Below are 20,654 nucleotides of genomic sequence, written 5' to 3' on the forward strand. Positions count from 1 at the left end.
AACAGTAACAAGACAAAAGTATGACAAAATATGTTAGCGGTTCGTATCAAAGAGACATAAATTTAAGACAAAGATAGGTTATTAATGTTTTTTGATGCATACCATACAACAACATTACACATTATATTTATATATTAGAATAAGTCTTTTTTTAAAGTCCAGAAGCTAAGACTTTTGTTAAGGCATATAGATGAGAGATGATCTTCAACCAACTTCCTTTTTGAGTACCTTGAAATTGGCAAATGGCCTGCACTCCTTATAATCCAATCCACCAATCAGAGTGCTTCAAATCATTTTATTATTAACTGCATCGAAATGTTTGGTTGGTATTTTGTTAGATAAAGAGAGAATGGCTTTTCATTTAACTGTAAAAACAAACAGGCAGACAGAAAACCTTATACTAATTGAAGAGCCATGTTGTCTTGGCGTGGATATTGATGATTATGTTGTAAGCCGTTCACTTGGAAGAAGTCTCTTGGATCGTACGGATGGGATTGCATCAGCTCAAATTCTCCTCCCATCATGTTCACATTTCTTTCACTCTCAGCTATCTGCAACCATTATTCTCTATCAGTTTCAATTTTCATTGCTCATAACACAGAGATTGAAGTATTTAATTGAAGAGACCTTTGCTCGAAGCAGCTGATTGTTGTTGTGCAAATCAATTTCCTGTTTAGAACAAATTTTTTATACACAATCACTTTGTTATGATGGAACAAAAACAACAAGTAAAGAATTAATAACGAGAGATCAAGACAGAGATTTATATTGTTTATTAACAATGTGTTAATTAATACAAGTAATACAGATGTACAATAAGATTAGAGGGTTTATTTATACCACCTCTCTAAACCTTAGAACCAAAATTGTAAATAACATATAATAAGCATGCAATTTAGATTTTGAAATGTCTCATAACATATTCAAGGTATTTCAATAGACTTCAATATAATAATATTTTCGAATATTCAGGGTAATGCATGCTCCGGATGTTTTAATCACAAAAAAGAAGCAAATCAATGAAGTCCTTATTAGAAAATTTAGGCATCATTTGGTAACCAATTTTTTATTTTTTGTTTTGAAAATTATGTCTTTTTTCACTCAATTTTCCACAATGTTTTCCATTTTTCTTAAGAAAAAGAGTTAGTTAGTTATTAGCCAATTTTCAAAAAAAAAAAAAAAAGTTTTTTAAAACAAGTTTTATTAGTTTTCAAAAATTAACTTAATTTTTTAAAACAATAGTAAAAAGTAGATGACAAATCATTTAGAGGTGAAAGAACGGTTTATAGACTTAATTTTTTAAAACCAAAATAAAAAGTTAAGGCACTGTTTGGTAATAATTTGGTTTCTGGTTAGGAGCAGTTAGCCTCAAGGCTGATTTTCCTATCCTGTTTAGTTTATAAACACTATTTTCGCCTCAAAATTTCTTCATTTCTTATCTTCATTTTACCTATGGTTTAAAAAACCAAACTAAAATTTAAAAACTAAAAAAAGTAGCTTTGAAAACTAGTTTTTTATTTTTAAATTTGGCTAAGAATTCAACTCTGTACTTAAGAAATATACAAATTATTATAAGAAATGAGGAGAAAATAAGCTTAATTTTCAAAAACTAAAAACAAAAAACAAAATAGTTACCAAACCGCACCTAAATAATTTACCAAACGAGATCTAAACTTTCTAACCACTCATTTGGAAAGTTGTTTCATTTTCACCAAACAATTACTTGGGTTTAGTTTAGGATTCAGACATAGTAGTTGAAAAAGAAAAGGTATTTCCAATTCAAAAAGTCCTTGAGTTGACACATTTTTTCTTGGTGTTCCTTTTTCTCCATATTCGTATTCTTAAATACCACACAAAAAATTTCAGTCCCAACTTTTCTTTCTTGAACATAATTTCCAAATCAGACCCTCTACTTTCAAGAACAGAATTTCAATACTCTTATCCTGCATTTTCTTGTATACATTCACATATATGTGTATACTTTCCTCTCTACAAATTCAAATACCCAAATGCAGCAAGAAATTATACTTCTCAAAAGCATTAGTATGGCCAAAAATTGGAAAAAATGAAAAAAATATTACCCTTTTCCGCATATACTCAATTTCTGCAAAGAGAAGTTCATTCTGGAAGAAAGAGATCAAGAAAAGAAAAGTTGTTAACTTATCAGATTCTCAAAGATATATACTTCAGAAAACAAGGATGAAATGAAAACCGACCTTTTTGGACCTAATTCTGCTAATCCCTTTCTCAAGTTTGCCCTCCAGGTTTTTCAGATCTTTTACACTCAAAGAACTTAGAGACTCGCCCAGCATGTTCCTGGAAAAACAACATTCTTTAGAAGATTAAAATTTGAAAACTTGAATGAATAGAAATGTCATTGATTTAACTTTCCTTCAAAATACCTGTTTGAGGTCTGTAAGCTACCAATCTGAAGTCGGAGTTTGGCAGCTTCTTGTTGGTAAAACTGGTTTGTGATTCAATAGTGAGTTTTGTATTTACCAAGGTAAAAATGTTAGACCCAGTTTAATTGAGGGTTAAGAAGTTGAATTCAATTACTTCAATGTTTTGGACTGGATCTCAATTTTCAATCACAAGTATTACAAAATGGGATCATTGGGGATAAATATAGTTGGGATATATAGGTGAGAGGAAGGAACTTAAGCTCATCAGAATTCATTATCAATTTCATGGAAAACTTGATTGATCAGAAGGGCAATACAAGATTTTAAGAAGAGTGAGTGCCTTTTAAGAATAAGTTTAACATAATTTCATTTCAAACATACATTTAATCCTTCAAAATTAATTGAATGGTTTTACATTTAAAATTGTAATTTCTAAACCACTAAAATTGATTTCCATGACGAAAGAAGTGATTTTTATCAATTTCATAGTCATTTCAAAACATGTTAAAACTACTCTTCATTTCAAAACATGTTAAAACTACTCTTTAGAATGTTCTAGTGCTTTTTTTCCATTAAAAAATCTAGTAGGAATCTATGGAAAATTTGTTTAACTTAAAAACATTCTAACAAGAAACTGTTCCAAGCATTTGAGACCATAAAAAGAAGTTTGTGAAGTTGTAGGATTCCCATCACAAATTTCAGCATGTTTTGGATTACTTTTTTGCGGTGTTTTAAGATAAGTTTTTAAAGATACACTAATTGAGTATTTCTCTAGACCTATTTGTAATGTACTTTAAATTGTTATTGAAAATAACATAATCTTTGGTAAGGGTTATTTTATTCTTCATATTTAGTTAATCCATTGTTGACCTAAGCAGCTCTTAATCTTTTAGGTCAAAAATTGAAATCCCTTACTTCTATGCTTGAACTTAAGAATATATCTCTAGTGAACTTATTATCACTTCTAATTTTTCTTAGGACTCAAATATTTGATGTATTAAGTTAACTTCCATGCCCAACATTCAGATGAACAGTCATTCCTTTCTAAATTTGGGGAAGTTAAAATATACCTGAGTGTTAGCTTCAGAAGTAGATCCAGTGTTGGAGGTATCTGAGGATGCCTTCTTGTATCTATCAATTGTTGCCTTCACACTGCAATTAACCAAGGTATAATCCAAATTAACATCATTAACATGTTGATTATGACTCCTTAATCATGCAACATTGATTAAAGTAAAATTATGATGATCTTCCACACAGGGAAAACAGTAATAATAAATACAAACAAAACAATCAAAGCATTAAAACATATCTAGTTGATTCTAAAAAAGGGACATCTTTCTAAACTGTCACATTAACCCAACTCTCTCAGTTAATTGAATCCTTCACGAAAACCCCACAAAAAGCAAAATGAATGATAGAAATCACTTCAAATGGTCAGTTTGCCAATCAATGGATGTGACAGAATGTAAAGTTTAGCAAAAAAGAAAAAAGTTCCAACATTTAAATATCATTTTTTGAAGCATATATCCATAATTTCCTTTACCGATGCACTGATACCTTAATTTCGTCGAGCTGGTGATTGGCTGTCTGAGACATGCTGGCAGAGATCATGCATTATGATTGGCTTAATCAAATCAAGGGTCAAGAATTTGCCAAGTGTCATTTGATACAATTGTTCAGTGGACAATCAACTTAATTACATCCTCTTATCCACCTCGATACGACATTAAAACCTTAGAAAAAGAAATTGACGGTAAAAGCCTTCTGTCTCAAACTCTGTGTACATCGTAGCCGTCCGTTTCAATCAGTGGCTGCCATAGCTGTCCTATTAAGATAAATGCTCAAGCTCTCCCATTGGCTTGGCTCTACTAGTTTCCGTACCCTAATCTCTCTCTCTCTCTCTCTAAAAATACTTTCTTTTTTTTTTTTTTTTACAAAGATTCAAAATTTTTGGTAAATTAAAGAAACCCCATTTAGTTTCTTCTTCCATTGAATCATCCTCTCTGGTTTGGACTTTGAAAGAAAGGAGGAAAGGAGAGGTTTGGGGGCATGGGTATGAGAGAGACAGAGAGACAGAGAGATTTTGGGGGAATGGGTTATAAGAGAGATGTGTAAGGGTTTGAAAAGAAAATTGGTGGGAGGACTTGAAATTGAATTGAATCTGAAGTGGGAAAATAAAATGAAACCCATTTTAGAAATTGTGACAGAAACCCTTTTGTTTGTCAGAGTGGCTGAAAACTGAAAAATCTTGGGTGACGTGACCAAAGATTCTTGAAGCCCTAGACCAAAAATCAGAACTAAAACCCTAAAACCAGACACCCCTTTTCCCAAACAATGGAGACAGACATAAAACTTGTGTAAAGTTTCTGACTTGCTATTGGCTTCGTTTGTTTGTGGTAGAAAAGCTACGCCTTTTTTTTTTTTTAATTCCCCTTTTCCCCCCTAAATTCGTATTAGGGTTTTAATTTTTTTCAAAACATTGAGGTTTAACCATTATTAATCCAGAAAAAAGCTTGATTGATTATATTATATTTGGAAAAAACGAAGATGAGCTAATGAGATCTTTTTATTTCAGGGTTTGAATGGAAACCAATTAGGCAGTTCAATCTTGACTTGGAAGTGATTGGTTGGAAAAGGGTGTTTTAGCATGTTTCAAGGAAACCTACAAGTTCTCTTTTCTTTGGTTTGAAACCCTAATAAGCTTATTTCTATATGGTCTTTTGACAAAGTTTTGAAACTGTACTTTCTTTTTCTTAATATCCAACAGATGTTTCTATTAAGGAAATGTCAAGGAGATGAAGAGGATTGGACTAATGAGATGACATATAGACAGAGAGAGAGAAAGAAAGAAACAATGGAAGTAAAAAGGAAAGAAACAGAAACTTTAAACAATGGAAGAAGGTAAAGGTAAAGAGGTGTGATCTCAGAGACCACCATAAGTTTACCAAAACTCTTACTCCTTTCAACCTTCCAATAACCATTCCATAATATGCCCTATTTTTCCATCTGTTACACCAGATCTATGTATCCACCAAACCAAGAACCAGCAAACTGATACAATTATAGCAAAAAATTCAGAAGGAAAAAATCCCCACAAACTCATACAAGTAAAAACACACTTAGTGAAGATCCAAAAGGAAAAAAAGAAATTTGGTAAATTTTGATTTCATACAACTCAAATCTTCCAAACAAATTGATTATATTCTCAATACAACCCAGATTCCAAAAATCTTGCCTCTTCCTAAAAACTGTAGTTAAAAAACTTCCAAGACCCAAATCAGTTACAATAACTTTGGGGGAGAAAGGAACATTTGAATAAATCAATGTAAAAAAAAACAGTAGATAATGAAAATGAAAGAGATGTAATAGTAGTGTTTTTGTTTACCTGTTGTTAGCATACTCATAGAGGCGGCCACGGCTTGAGAAAACTATGAGAGCAACTTCAGCATCACATAGAACAGAAAGTTCATAAGCTTTTTTGAGCAACCCATTTCTCCTCTTACAGAAAGTGACTTGACGATTTGTTGTATTTTCGATCCTCTTAATCTCAATCTTTCCTCTTCCCATCTTCCTCTGAGGTGAGTCTGACATCTTCTCTTCTTGATTCTGGAACCCCTTTATTTGCAAACTTACCTAAATCAAATTCCAAACAGATCAGTCATCAATCAAAAAACCCCAAATCTTCATTTTTTTTTTCCATTCTCCTGACTAACTGTTGATCCCATGACAAAACAGAAGATATATTGTGAGATGAAATTTTTGGGGTAAAAAACAATGCTCTTTCAGTCTCATTTTTGTGGATTCACAGCACAATCAGAAGCTGAGAACCTAAGCTGCTTTTCTTTTGGTTTAAGAGAGAGATTTTAGGGATAGTACTGAAATGTTGTTCAAGTATATTGAGTTATTTGTTCTAGTATTTTGATCACTAACCTGATGAGGAAAAGAGCTGGTTGAAGAAGGAACTTTTAAGACAGAACAAAAAGAAGGGCTGTTTGCTGTCTTTGTGAAATCTCTCCACACACACAGCTTGTATTCAGAAAGATTAGGAGAGGAAGAAGAAGAAAATGGAAGTAAGGTAGCAAAAGAGGTGTGTGTATTTATAAAGTAAAGAAAATGACCCTTTATCAGCTATAGAGAGATTTATTTACCAAAGCATTCTACTTGTAAACTTAACCCACTTCAGCTTTTTAATCACCTGTAAATTTTTTATTATTGGTGTTGATGGGAGGTTCTTTTTGTTTTCTTTTCAATTTTTTTGAAGGATAAAGTAATTAAAGTGGTGTATTATATGTAATTGGTGATGAAACAAAAGAGAAGGTTAAAGATGTAACAATCCCATTATATTCAAATACCTTTCCTTTTCCCCTAATCATGTTTGTGAGTGGTGACTGATAAGGCTTGGACATAACAATAGCATCTCAATTCTCTAGAGCTCTTTGTAGAGAGAGATGAAAAGAGAGAGAGAAAGAAAGGAAAAGGACTTGTGAAGTGATTATTAATGGGTTGACAGGGATGTTGGAATAAGTTGCATTATTGAGCTTAAGGTTAAAAATCTTTACACAAATTAGAGAATAAAAAGAACTATATAACAAAATCAAGGATAATGACATATAGCTGTTACATAGAAAAGCATTCTTTATAAATATATCTTCCTTGATGATCTGCCAAACTAATACTCTCTCTAAACCTCGTCTGAGATCATAAATCACACTAAAAATAGTTTTAAGCAGAGTGATATCAAGTTTTGTGGTTTGGTAAAGGTAAAAAAGAAGAGAGTGAGATATGATATGACAAAGTAACAAAGTAACCCAAAGGCTTTTCCATATATCTATTTTAACTTGGCAAAGGCAATAATAGAAGGGAACCACTGCCCCATCCCAGATATAAAAAATTTCCATTTTATTGAATGAAGAGGGCCATACAATATTTTTTTATAAGCTCAAATTTCTCCAACTTAAACATTGTGCATTTTTCATTTATCGTATGGTCTGATTAATGATGATTCGATATGTCAAACTTACTTTTTTCGAAGAGCCAATATTGCAAAATGACAAGTCATTTGATTGATGCAAGTCTTTGGTAAGTGTTTCCAACTTTCAATATCGTTAGAGATTGCCAAGATTGTTCTAAAAGAAAGGGGAAAACAAAAGTGCCCAAAAGAATAGAAGGGGAAAAATGGATTCATGGAAGCAAATTAAATAAAAAGGTTTGCACACTCAAAATAATAATGCCCAATTGGCCAATCTGACACGAAAAGTTTTTCATGTGTCATGTGGCCAATTTGTGGCTCAACATTCATATAAAACATTAGTGTTTCTGCAAAACTTGGCAACCCTCTTCTTTTATTTAATTATGTTTTTGAAAAAATAAATAAATAAATAAATTTGCTTCAATAGTTGAAGCATAATTGTAGTTTAAATTTGAATGCTCTTAATTTTTACCAATCTCACCATACTCTCATCATCCACAATATGGTATTGGTGGTTATATAGAGAGAAATGTGTGTTGAAAATCACTTTAGAGTCATTTTATGGTAATTTATCATTTGTAGATTAACTTTGTCGGCGTTTAAAAAATGATTATTTTCAAACATAGGATAATAAATTAACTTATTTAAATATAGCAAAATGTCACTGTCTATCCGTGATAGACGATGATATTTTGCTATGTTTGAAAATATTTTCAACAATTTTTTCATTTAAAAAAATTATCTTAAAAAAGTGATCAAATATATATTCTTTAATCTTTTTGAATGAATGCATCACACTGAACATGGGTTATGATGAGGATGCTAAGATGGTGTCAATTGTCAACCTAGTTGAGATGGTTGATGCATCTACCAACCCCAATCTTTCTAGTAATTTGTTAAAAATAAAAAGTGATCAAATACTTCAAAATAATAATTAAATCCAGTTTTATATTATTAAAAATGCTAAATTACAAATTCGGTTCCTTTGGTGGAGGTTAGATTTTCGTCTTATTAATTTTAAAAGTTTGAACTTCATTCATGTTAAGGACAACGGTTGGGAATGTAATCAAAGTCCCACATTAGTTAAATAAAGGGATGATCATGAGTTTATAAGAGATGACAATTATCTTTAACATATGAGACCTTTTGGGTGAAACAAAAAACAACCTCATAAGAGGAAATAAACTAAATTTTAAAAAAATCAAAAATAAAAAAGTTTACGATCGGGACTTTAGCCACTCAATGTTAATATGTAAATAATTTATTTAATTATTTTCATATATTAAATTAAGAGTAGCCACTAAATTTCAATTTATATTATGAAAATCTTCTTTTCAGGGTGCTTAAAAATTATTTATAGGAGTTGTTGAAAAATAAATTATCCAAAATTCATAAAATTAAATAAAATTATGTTTATATAATTGTATCAAAGGTTAAAAAAACATATATTTTAAAATTAATAATAAGTTCGGATTGGTTCAAGTTATTTTAGGTCGACCCATGAACCAACCCAACATATAAGATTTTCATATATTTAAACTCAACCTAGGGTTAGGTTGGTTGATTGGGTTTTTTGGATCATCAGATTTTTTGAACTTCCTTAACCTGGGGTGTATGTTTTTTTTAAAAAAAAAACAAATAGCTTTCAAAACTGTTTTTTCCTTTTTTTGTTTGTGTTTTAGAATTTGGCTTATAGGATTCAAGTGTTTCTTTAATGAATGGGGAAACTATAATAGAAAGAATTGAGAGAAAAAAACATAAATTTCAAAGACAATAAACTAAAAAACTAAGGCTCCATTTAGTAACCATTTGAAATTTAGTTTTTGTTTTGATAATTTGAAGGTAAAAGTAGTATATATAAAATAGTTACCAAATGGTTCTAGATCGACTAATTATAGTTTCTCACTACCACCTTGAGTGTGTAAGACTAATCTGATAATCACTACACCAAAACAACGGAATGATTAAAAATTATTATTAATTAATTTATAAATATGTTTAGTTAAATTTGTTTGTATATAGATTTCTTTTGTGATATAATATAATTTAAAATAGATTACATAATATATATTTTAATTTTAAAAAATGATTTGAGCTCATTTTGATAAACGAATAGAATTTATAATAATATGACATACTATATTTTAAAACAATTTTATCTTTTTCTTAACATAAATTTCAAATCGTGATATACATTAAAAATATAAAAAAAATGTTGTTTTTAGCATTTGCACGATTTGAATTATATAATCTGAAAATAACTTAAAAAAAAACAAAATCCAAATATCTGTCAAACACATATATTTGTTGAATTTAATCAGTAAATTCGAAAATATAAAATAGAATCCAAATTGATGTAACAAGTCTTTATTAATTCGATTTATTTGTTTCTGCAAACAGTGGTCACTAAACTCTCTTTTATCAATCCATTCAACATTTCTCAAGGGGTAATATGGATATGCAAGGAATTCCTTCCCATAGACAAGTATTTTTTGGTATCAGTTTATTTTCCTCTATCTTTTATGACACATTTGGCCAGAAGATGAGATGATCATATCTTAAACTACATCAACAAATTATTATATAGTATATATATTTAGGATAGTATCAAGTCTTTCCATGACGACTTAGTCTTTTAAATCTACTCGCTTTTCGATTACTCTATTTTTTGTATTAGTCTTAATTAACAATCTGTCTTGTAACATCTTTTGTTCTAGGGTAATTACATTGAGTAGCACATTTAGGAATAATAATTAAGCGTATTCCAACATTTTTAAAGAATTGCAAATATTGTAAAATCTACAGGTGATAGACTTCTACTGATAGACCTCTACTAACAATATGATCTATCATTGGTAGATAGACTTCGAAAACAGAATTTAAATTTTGTTATCTCTACAAATTCTTTTGCATTAATATTTCTCCGAATACTTTGAATTTGATTGCTATATTTGTAACTATCTATTATACATGCTCATAAAATTACATAAACATTTTTAATTAATTCCACAAGCCATCAACAAATACATGACTGGCTCTACTTCAATTATAGGCAGAAAATAATTAACCTATCACTACACCAAAAAGGTCTTGCTTATTACTTTATGTGTTTATATATATATATATCGGCATATATTCCTATTCCTCTTCGCATATATCAACACTAAAGAATTTGTCTAGCTATCGAATCGGAAGATCATATTAAATCTAATAAATTAAAATAGGATCGGATATAGATTTGTTCTTTTTCCTTCTAAATTCGTGTACGAAAATTTCCAAAAAAAAAAAAAAAAAAAGTGCCAGAGAACAAAAGTTAAATAACAGATTTAGTCTCTAAATCATTAAATTTCTAAAGTGTCTAATAAATCATTAAATTTTTAATATGTGTCTAATAAATTTATAAACTTCCAATTATGTATCTAATAGGTTTCTCTTCTATATATATATATATATAAATAAAGATTAATTAGATAGGAAATTTGAATTTTATATATTTAATAGGACCCTAAAATGGTAGTTTAATGTTTAGTACATATATGAATTTAAAAAAAAAAAAAAAAGCACGTTGAATAGGTAAATGACCAATAGGATGAAAATTTATTTGTCATTTTTAGCCTTGCTATTCTTTCCTCTTTTCTTTGATTTGTGTGCTCTTAAGCTCTCCTTGTACTTTAAGGGACTATTTGGGGCGCTGAGATGATATAGGATGTGGGGAGTTCGATGAAATTCTGATGTATGAGGCATTTTAATTGAGTATGAACGATCAAGTATGATCGAGTATGTTCAAATACTGAAATGATATACGATACACGAAAGAAAAATGACGGTGAGATACGAAACACGTTCCAAAATTGGACCCACAAACAATTAAAATCGTTGAATAGGATAATGGGCCTCCAAACACTGAGATGATATAGGATGTGGATGTAGGGATATATCATCTCCAAACAGCTCCTTATAGACTATCCTTTTTGAACCAATACAATGTTAGAGGCTTCGAAGAATGATGGGGATGTGAAGAATATGTCAAACTAGTTGAGATATTTTGCTGCACCTCTTAATCTCACTCTCCTCTAGTTAATTGTTCAAAAAATAAAATGAAAAATTAAAGATTTTAGGTTTCGTTTGATTTTTAAACATTAAGCTTATAAAAACTACTTTTACTTATAAGCTTCTTTGTTTTCTATCAACTTTCCATTGATATTTTAAAAAAGCAAATTGAAATTTGGAAATTAAAAAAAAATAGTCTTCAAAAACTTATTTTTACTTTTAGAATTTGACTAAAAATTTAGTAGTCTTCAAGCAATGTGAATGTCATGAAATTGGAGAGAAAATAAGTATAAATTTTAAAATAGAAAACTAAAAACAAAATTTTAAATGGTAAGTTTAAAGTTTCATTAGATAATTATTAAAGTTTAAGAATTTATTGGACATAAAATTGAAAATTTAAAAATCTATTAAACATTTTTTAATATTTAGAGACTCTTGAAAGACCTTTAAAGACAAAGAATATGATCTCCATATCCATTGTCTACCCAAAGGACAATTTTGTGAGGAGATGGAAGGCTGAGTGACCTAAGTGTCAATTTATTTTATTTAATTTGATAGAGAGAGAGAGAGTAATGGAAAAAAAAAAAAAAAAAAAAATCCTTTTCAGTGAAAACTTGCCCTTATGAAAGAAAGGATCACCTCTCAAATTTCTTGTTTCCAAATCCAGAGGAAAAGATAAGGAGACAACAACTTCTATCTCTATCCTAACATCCTATGTTTTCATTTGTTTTAAGTGTAAATTCAACCCCTGAATTGTAGCTTACACAATCCTAATAATTCTAATTTTTATCATTAAATTTAGTCGATTATATCGATTTTCAACCCTAAACTTAAATATGTAGTGTCATTACACCATGTCTAATCTCTACTGATTTCAATTTAATTTTAGCAAAATAATAATAAATCTGGTTAATACACAAAATCGATGATTGAATAAATCTTTCAAAACTCATAAATTTCAACCCTAATTCCAACTCTAATGTCGATTTTCTTCAAAGCTTTATTAATTTTGCACTAGACATGTTTTATATTCGTTAAATATGCGCATGAGGATATTTTTATTTACAAATTTTCAAATGAAAAGTCTATTAAAAGGTAAAGGTTACAACACATATTAAAATTGCAACACTTGGTTCAAAACTGAGGTACAATTATATGAAATTGAAAGAAGTTTGACACTGATATTTTTATTAAATCAAATCAAAACTCAGCTTCCATTGCTTACCAAAAACAGATACTTTATCCTAGATTCCAGCCTTGATTATGTTGAAACAATTGGGATAATCTCTCTCTAGTTCTTATACAGATTAAATTAGCAAGTAATGTAAAGTACAATGGAAAAGAAAAAGGGGGGTTGTGAGTTTTATATTCTCTTGAAATAGGACCACAAAAAGCAGTGCACTTAAATTTCTCAAAAGAAGCTGAGTGTGAAGGGCTTCAATGCAATAAGACCTAAACCCCATAAATGCCATATTGCCATACCTATGTATTTCAACCTTCCCTCTTAAAGTTTTTCTAATCTCTGCATCAAACATCTTAATTTCTTCAGCTAACTCAACTTAGCTACTTTCTCTTTTGTTTATTTGGACAAATCAATAAATAACAACATGCTCAATTGACACTCGTAACGGGTCCTACGTACTCTACACTTACGAGTAGATCACTATTTGAAGTGGTTTTCTTGTGTATTATTAACTAAAACTAGTATTTGTGTTATAGATGTAGGTGGGTCCACTTTTGTTACTAAAATGGTCGTATAGTTCAACATGTAGTGGCATAGACCTTATAATGAATCTAGATTTGACTCTGTCTATATTCGTAGTCCATCAAGACACAAGATAGATCTTCAAAGAAAAAGAAGGCTTTTTTGAATAAATTGAGCTGCCTTAATTTCCAAGCTTTGTGAATTGTGAATTATGAAGTATGAAAACCAACGTCTCAGTGCACCAGTTACCAACAATGGCAATGGACATTCAACTTATCAACTTGGGTTTCTTTTTCTTCTTCATTTTATTTGCAGATTCAATGGGAACTACTTTAATAGAAATTGAGTGGGAGAAAGGATAGGGAAGTGTAGACTAAAGCATTAATTTAGAGAGAGTAAGAGAGTAAAGGAAAATTGAACCAACTTGCTGACAGAGATGCAATGGCCTGAGTTGCTAAAGCTCTTCAGTAGCAGTTTTGGGTAGAAGGCAACTCTGCTTTACTGACATACTTTTTTTTCTGCAAAGCTTTTCCTTTCCACCATGCTCAGCTCTCTATACCTGAATAAGTTTCAGATCTCCTTTGGAAAAGGAACATAAAATTGCAGTGTTTTATACTTTAACGAGAATTTGTTTCAAAGAAAGCATGTGGTGAACCTCTCATAATGGTTGCATTTCAAGCCACATAAACACTGCACACCTTCTTGCTAAAAGCTTCACTAGAAATTAGCCACACCGGAATATAGAAAGGTATATGAATGAATCATGACCACAAGTGAATGAGAGAGATTCTAGAGATACGAAAATATGGTTGTAGTTAATTATTCTATACTAACAAGAGATATACTTTCCTTTTCGATGGCTTGATCATAAGAACTCACAAACTGCAGGGAAATGTCGGGCTATCTGTCGAATCCAAAGCTTGTTGAACCATTGAAAACGCTGATCAATATGTGGTAAATAGAGACTTTGATGGAGGTTGCTTACCCTGTTGCAATCAAGTAGGCATGTTATAAGAATATCGATATTTTTTTTTGACAAAGAGCGGTTGTTTTAATATTGGGTATAGGTCTGAAAAGTGCGATCATTATTTTCCGTTTTCTCATTGTGTTCACTTTGTTTTATGAGATTTGAGTTCACTTTAAGGGTGTTTTGAAGGTGGCCAAAAAAAGTTGTGATTAAAAAAAATTGATATTAATTATGCTGCTATTTCGTTCACAATCTTGACCAGAGGGATCAAAATAATAATAATAATACACTTGTAATCGTGGGGATTAAATGGTTCGAATTTCTGAAGGCCATGTGATGAACAAGCAAGCCAGAAAATCTGATATCTCATGTGGATTTGATATTGTTGATTTCCCTGAAAATGGAGATATTAAGGAATGGATGTTCTTAAGATACAACAACCAGTCTTTTCAATCTCATAGAATTGAGTCTTTCCAATTTGCCAAAATGAGTTATTGACAACCAACTCTCCAACTTCAAATTCAATCCCCAAATATCTCTTATTGGAAGCTTTACAACCAACCCAAAAAAATATTTGCTTCTTATGTCAGCAAGTTGGTTTTTTTTACCAACCGGATCAAAATTGAAACTGAAACTTACAATTTGCTACTACTTTCCTGCCACATATAAAAAGCATGCCTGTTCGTCAAACTTTTCCAATTTGATAGTTCACATTGGCAAAAGTTGGTAGCTACTAGCTGCTACACTTGGTGCTGGTATCTCCTGGATGAAAACATCAAGGGGGAAAATCAACCACAAACAGTCAACAAAATGGAATTCCTATCTTTGTCATTCTCCTTCACATCCACACGTTTCCTGAAAATAATAGATTTTAGAATGATGGAAGCAATCTTCTTTTTATCAACAAATGTCGAAAGATAGTTATTCTTTTTTCTAAATAAGAAATTGAGCTTTCATTGATAAAAATGAAAGAACGTACAAGGGCATACGAAAAAAGTCCAACAGAAAAGGGTAATTGGTCTCCACTACGACAAAATCAAATGTTGAAAGAAGATAGTTAAGGTATTTCATTCAACCGAGCACGACCTTGCATTTCAAAGTAGTATTGAAGATTCGGGTCTAACAATCCTGAATTTGTCGCAGAATCAAAGGTGGTATTTAATAAACAAATCCTGAATTTGTCGCAGATTCAAAGGTGGTATTTAATAAACAATGATCCAGGTGTTTCTCATCCCAGAAACTCACGAAATTCTAAAATCAACGGCATGACATTTGTAGAATTAGAGCTGTCGGAAAGTTAATTCTGTGAAACAAGTTTTATCACACACTGAGATGGTAAACACAGTATTAGACCAAAATCTGACGAATCATATACTACTGGCAGAAGAATGTGATGATAGATTGAAACTGCTTCGACGAGAACGATCTCTCTTCAACATTGCCTCAATATTCTGGAAGCATTTCAATGGCCTGACCTGTATGTATGTTGAAGCCAAAAGTAAATTTCCTTCCAAATTCAAAATCAATCGAATAAAAAAAATAGAAGAAACAACTCTCAGTGCAAGTAGGATAGGATATCTAATAAAACTTTAATCAGAAAATCAACAATAATATAGAGCCACGTGAACAAGTATATGGCTTATCTTCCTTATGGATGTCTGCATCATCTTTAAAAAGATTATGCACTAAAACAATTATAGGGATAGGGAAACAACAAAAAGCAGAGGCCATGGGCTACCTTCCAGCGCCTCTTATGACCGAATCTGTTGTAAATGAATTCCAGCTGGGTTATTATCTGCCTAAAAGTTGGTCTCTTATTTGGCCTCTCATTCCAACATTCTTCAATTAGCCTGCGAGCAAATTATTTTCACTAAGACGAAATGAATATACGAATTGCTGGATAATTGAGTTGGCTCTGATGGCAACTTGCAAGTGAGGAGAATCGTGGTATAATTGAGTGCAAGATAGCTAAGAGAACCAGCTACATGAGCTCAAGATGTGTATATTACCACTTTCTAAAAGATAACTTTAAACTTTAGACCCAACAAAATTGAAGTTAAAATCCTGAATAATACAGACCGAAGTAACTTCTAAGAGTACAAAATAGTTATCTTCTTTTTTTAACAAATGAGACTTTAAATAATGAAGAGAAAGGAGAGACTAAAAAACATAACTGATAAGAAAGAACACATTTACAGAAATGATACACTAAAACCCAAGAGCTTTCAACCCTAAATTTTAAATTTTAAAACAAAATTAAGAAACAAACTAGAAATTCACCATTGCTCATAATAAATTAAAACGAATTAGCTTAGGTCAATAGAACTCACTCTTTTAGTCCATTTGCATAACGTTTAAGTGGTGCTCTAACAGGGGGACGTTCTCCAGCTGCATACAATTTAGGAACTTCACTATCTGCCTTGTCAGGAAATGGAGGACAACCTTCAATCATCTGGATCTCTCAGAACCAGAGAACTGTGTCAATAATGAAATATAGCATGAACTGTAGAAATAAAATCTCAGAAATCAACTGCATTGGTCATGCTGAAGGAGCCTCAAAACAAACCAACATGGGAATAATCGATAGATTTTTCCCTTTAAATCTTTCATGGTCATTATGTTTCATAAAATGATTAAAAAAATGTTTTTGAAAGAAGCGCCAATTGGTCATTGCATAAGAACACAATGGCGCCACAGAACCAACCTTCATGAGGTCAGTGTGGAATACTATGCGGTTTATAAACAAGCCTTTACTCATTTCAACGGCTTTGTAAATCATTCAATGCTGCCTCAACAAAGAGCCACTATCCTCTAATTAAATGAAAATGGGCTAACAAACAGGAGCAATCACTATATAAAGAATCTTAGAAAGTTATTTGCTTGATTCTACATAAAATAAAACGAATTAAAGACAGGAACGTGTACCTCTTGTAAAATCAAAGCAAATGAAAACACGTCCACCTTTGTGTCATATTCTTCATTTTTGAAAACCTCTGGAGCTTTGTATCTTCCTATAAATGGAGGAGGGGAAAACCCTGAGTTTTGAAGCAGTTGATGACTAGATATGAAGTGTCATTTCACTCAGCGACAATTAAGAGTTGATGCAGCAGTGCAGCATAGGAAGAATTATTGTATCAATGAACCATATATTGTATTTCGAAAGAGTACTAAAATGGTTGTTTTCTTAGGTATGAACCATTAAATTTTTTGAAGATCAGAATTCAAGACAGAAGAGACTCACGTGAAGTCTCTGAACAAGTAGAAGGATTATCTTCTTTAACTGTCAATAACTTGCTAACTCCAAAGTCTGCTACTTTCAGGTGGTCAGAATCATCCCTCAGAATATTTCTGAAATCTTGATCAAAGCAATATTAAAAACTGTCATCGGTTTCAGAAATTTGATGAAAATTCATATTCTTAAGTTCAACAAAGAATGCTGTGTAATCAGCAGTTGAGAGAATTAGAAGCAAAAAAAAAAAAAAAAAAAAAAAAAAAGCTAAGAATAATGAGCTATGGTACAGAAAAGCTTACGAAGGCTCAAGATCATGATGTATAATTGGTGCTGGCTTGTTCTCATGCAAATAATTCATCCCCCTGATTTTTTTTCCCCAAGACAAGTGGAAAAGTGAAATTAAAGCAAAGAAGACTAAGCAGGGTACACAGGTTCTCAAATAAATAGCAAGAAAGTTAAACATGGGAGTTGTGGAATATATTAATATTGAATCCATTCACCAATCACTATTAATGAGAATTTCATAGATTATCTATTACATCTTTCTTTTCTTTAACATAATTTACAGCTTGGTTTCTCATGATTTATTGAGTAGAAAATTTCCTAAATAGCTCACCCAATTCTATTAAGATCAAGTGTCTGATTGTTTAATTTCTGAGGCAGCTTCATATCACTTCAAGTACTTACGATTTCCTTCAAAAGGATATGAAGCCTAATTAAGACCAAAACCCACCATATTGCCACATGGCGTCCTACTACCTTATTACATCCCCTAATAACAGTAACTGCATTCTAGATAATAATAATTATGTCTTAGCACCTCAAATTAAGGTTTAAAAGAACAATGTATGTATCAACTCGTTAAATTGAGAAATAAACCTTGCAATATCAAGGGCAAGTCTCACAACAGTCATTGTTTTTATTGCTTTTTTTCTACTCAATAATGCTCCTAGATCTCCCTGAATCAGAAACAGCACAAATACAAATTCAATCAAGGTTCCAATTGAAATATAACCAAGCTTTAAATTGAAGTATGTCTCTCTACTTTGGCACATTAAGTGACTGGAAAAACCTTTGGTAAATACTCTGTAACGATCATCATTGGCCAACTTTGAGTAACAGCACCTAGAAACTGGACAACATTGGGGTGTCGTATTTTCTGAAGCAATGCAAGCTCATCTCTGAAAGCCCTCCTGAATAAAAACAAGAGGCTTTAAGGGGCATAAACACTATTAAAAGATGTAGAGACTAATTAGTAGATCGAAGGACCCACACTTTATCCTCATCAGTGAATAGATCTTCTCCAAGCTCTTTCACAGCAACCTCAGTTCCACGCCAAGATGCTTTGCGGAATGTTCCCTAGAAGTGTTTCCAACATGTAATATCCTTAGACGACTAAAAATTTGATGCAGAAGATGGAAATAATGGAAACCAATTATTGCAACAGTCAAAGATAACTCAAAGTTTCAAGCTACTCTAACGAACCAATGACAAAAAATGAATAATGCAAATCAAACATGTAAAATCACACTTCACCATGACTTGAAATGCTGTTGTTTCAGAACAAACAAACATAGACTTCATACAAATTTGAACGAGGTATGGAAAGTCATATTTCATTAACACACAATAACCCATCTCTGAGAATCACTTCTCAATTTGATGATATATATGAATTGAGAATTTGGAGCAGCTATTAGCATTGTAATAGATTAGTAGAAATCCAGATAACAACTGGAGCAGCTAATTTGACAAGTGGAAAGACAAAATATAAAGTCTATAAATAAGAGAGAAAAGAAACAAATTTTCATCATTATTTTATTTTCTTTCCTTTTCATTTAGACAAAAAGATGTAATTTTACCTTGGTAATGTTCACACTGTTAGTAAAATCAAGTTCCTTAGGATCAATTTCATAATCTGGAACTTCACGGGCATTCTTGACGAGCATGGGGGCCACCTGTATTAAACAATACCTTTCCCATGAATTAGAATTCACCAAAATGTTCATGCAGAGTTAAGAAATTGCGATGATCATACCGGAGGCTTTGCACCATGCTTCTCCAGAAGTTTGATCACATCGTGGTTTTTGTAATGTACAGCATCCCTAAGAGGCTATTAAGGGGAAACACCAGACAATTATAACATTATACACGTGTTGCACAAACATTTTCAAATTTTCACGTTACATTGTATCAGAAAAGGAAGAATACAACAAAATCATGTAACAGAGATAATCTCATATCATCTTCGCTTATTCCCCAACTTTCCAGCAACGGATTATAGAGTCCATTATGGGCCAAACTTGGGATCGTAATGGGAAATGGGCTAGATTGAAACTACTCACTTTTCGGGTTTTTTTTTTTTTTTTTTTTTTTTTTTTGACATATATAGCTAAATTTAGAGAAGAGGAAATCTTTTGAGTAATGGAAAATGAGGAGAGAGCAATGTGATCATTCATTACCGTGCTCCCCCAGCGATCTTTGGAGTCAACTTCAGCGCCACGTTCGAGCAACAAAGCGACAACGTCGGCGAATCCCTGGCAAGCAGCAATGTGCAAAGCCGTCCGGTTGTCGATATCATGGAAGTTGACATCGACCCCCGAATCCAAGAGTTCATTAATCCCTTCCAAATCACCTTCATTGGCCAAATACATCAACCTCACTCTCGAATCTATCCCCTCCTCAGTTTGGTCCTGCTTGACCAGCTCATCCAAATCTTCGAGATGCCCATCCGGCGCCAGGGACGACTGTTTCCCCAACTTAAACCTCACTGGACTCTTCATTGCCTCAAAAATCAGAAGAATGAAATAACAAGTATCTCTCGATATCGGAGGAATGTAGATTGGTTTTGAAAGGGAAGAAGGAGATTAAACCCTGCTATATTCAAAAGTATTAAAACCCCAGTTGGTTTGTTGGATCTGGAAGACAGAAGCTTCACTGTAATATATTTCTTTTAGAGAAGGAAAGAAGGAGGAAAACAATTAATGAGAAAAGGGAAGAAGATTTTTAGGAACAGTGGATTGAGAAGGTGGGCCTGGGATGATGATGATGACGACGACGATGAGTATAGAAAAGAATGTCTACTCGTTCTTTGAAAATGTCGATTGGTGTAAAATTTCGGCAATTGACTTACAAAACGCCATCGAAGCTGATGTTTCCAATTCATCTACTCGATTTTAGCCATACAATAAAGTCCACTTGTATAATTTATATATATATATATAAAAATCGAATTCCACAGGTCAAACAGAAAATTGTCAGCGAGTGCTAAACTTGAAAGATGCTTAATTTCAAGCAATTATAGCACGACCTTGATGTTAATCATC

The 20,654-nt window shown here is 31.8% G+C and overlaps 2 protein-coding genes across 2 annotated transcripts; both read right to left on the minus strand.

Annotated features, from left to right (window-relative positions):
- On the minus strand, positions 1-6,492 carry AG (K-box region and MADS-box transcription factor family protein). The gene is made up of 9 exons (XM_039025013.2): positions 6,336-6,492; positions 5,791-6,038; positions 3,473-3,554; positions 2,403-2,464; positions 2,217-2,316; positions 2,082-2,123; positions 628-669; positions 395-551; positions 1-305 (listed from the first exon to the last, which is right to left on the minus strand). Exons 2-8 carry the CDS (start codon positions 5,994-5,996, stop codon positions 396-398), a joined length of 690 nt encoding a protein of 229 aa, XP_038880941.1. The 5' UTR covers positions 5,997-6,038; positions 6,336-6,492; the 3' UTR covers positions 1-305; position 395.
- An 8,669-nt stretch (positions 6,493-15,161) lies between these two features.
- LOC120073793 (serine/threonine-protein kinase 12-like) lies at positions 15,162-20,434 on the minus strand. Its single transcript, XM_039026638.2, has 12 exons — positions 19,791-20,434; positions 19,367-19,441; positions 19,191-19,286; positions 18,602-18,687; positions 18,401-18,521; positions 18,208-18,287; positions 17,628-17,690; positions 17,338-17,444; positions 17,022-17,107; positions 16,427-16,548; positions 15,835-15,946; positions 15,162-15,571 (listed from the first exon to the last, which is right to left on the minus strand). The coding sequence occupies exons 1-12, from the start codon at positions 20,109-20,111 to the stop codon at positions 15,464-15,466; spliced, it is 1,377 nt and encodes a 458-aa protein (XP_038882566.1). The 5' UTR covers positions 20,112-20,434; the 3' UTR covers positions 15,162-15,463.
- Positions 20,435-20,654: the final 220 nt, after the last annotated feature.

Source organism: Benincasa hispida, chromosome 3 (assembly GCF_027475165.1).
Source record: "Benincasa hispida cultivar pf3 chromosome 3, pf3_genome.v1.1, whole genome shotgun sequence".
Classification (NCBI taxonomy): Eukaryota; Viridiplantae; Streptophyta; class Magnoliopsida; order Cucurbitales; family Cucurbitaceae; genus Benincasa; species Benincasa hispida.

Bases quoted from the DNA above. Each gene is read 5' to 3' on its own strand.
- AG (XM_039025013.2), bottom strand. From the start codon at position 5,996: ATGTCAGACTCACCTCAGAGGAAGATGGGAAGAGGAAAGATTGAGATT. The intron at 2,124-2,216 runs GTCGGTTTTCAT...TCTTTCTTCCAG, and splicing joins GCAGAATTAGGTCCAAAAAG to AATGAACTTCTCTTTGCAGA. The intron at 552-627 runs GTCTCTTCAATT...TAATGGTTGCAG, and splicing joins ATCAGCTGCTTCGAGCAAAG to ATAGCTGAGAGTGAAAGAAA.
- LOC120073793 (XM_039026638.2), bottom strand. From the start codon at position 20,111: ATGAAGAGTCCAGTGAGGTTTAAGTTGGGGAAACAGTCGTCCCTGGCG. The intron at 18,522-18,601 runs GTGGGTCCTTCG...GTTTTTATTCAG, and splicing joins TTCACTGATGAGGATAAAGT to GAGGGCTTTCAGAGATGAGC. The intron at 15,947-16,426 runs GTGAGTTCTATT...ATTTGCTCGCAG, and splicing joins TATGCAAATGGACTAAAAGA to GCTAATTGAAGAATGTTGGA.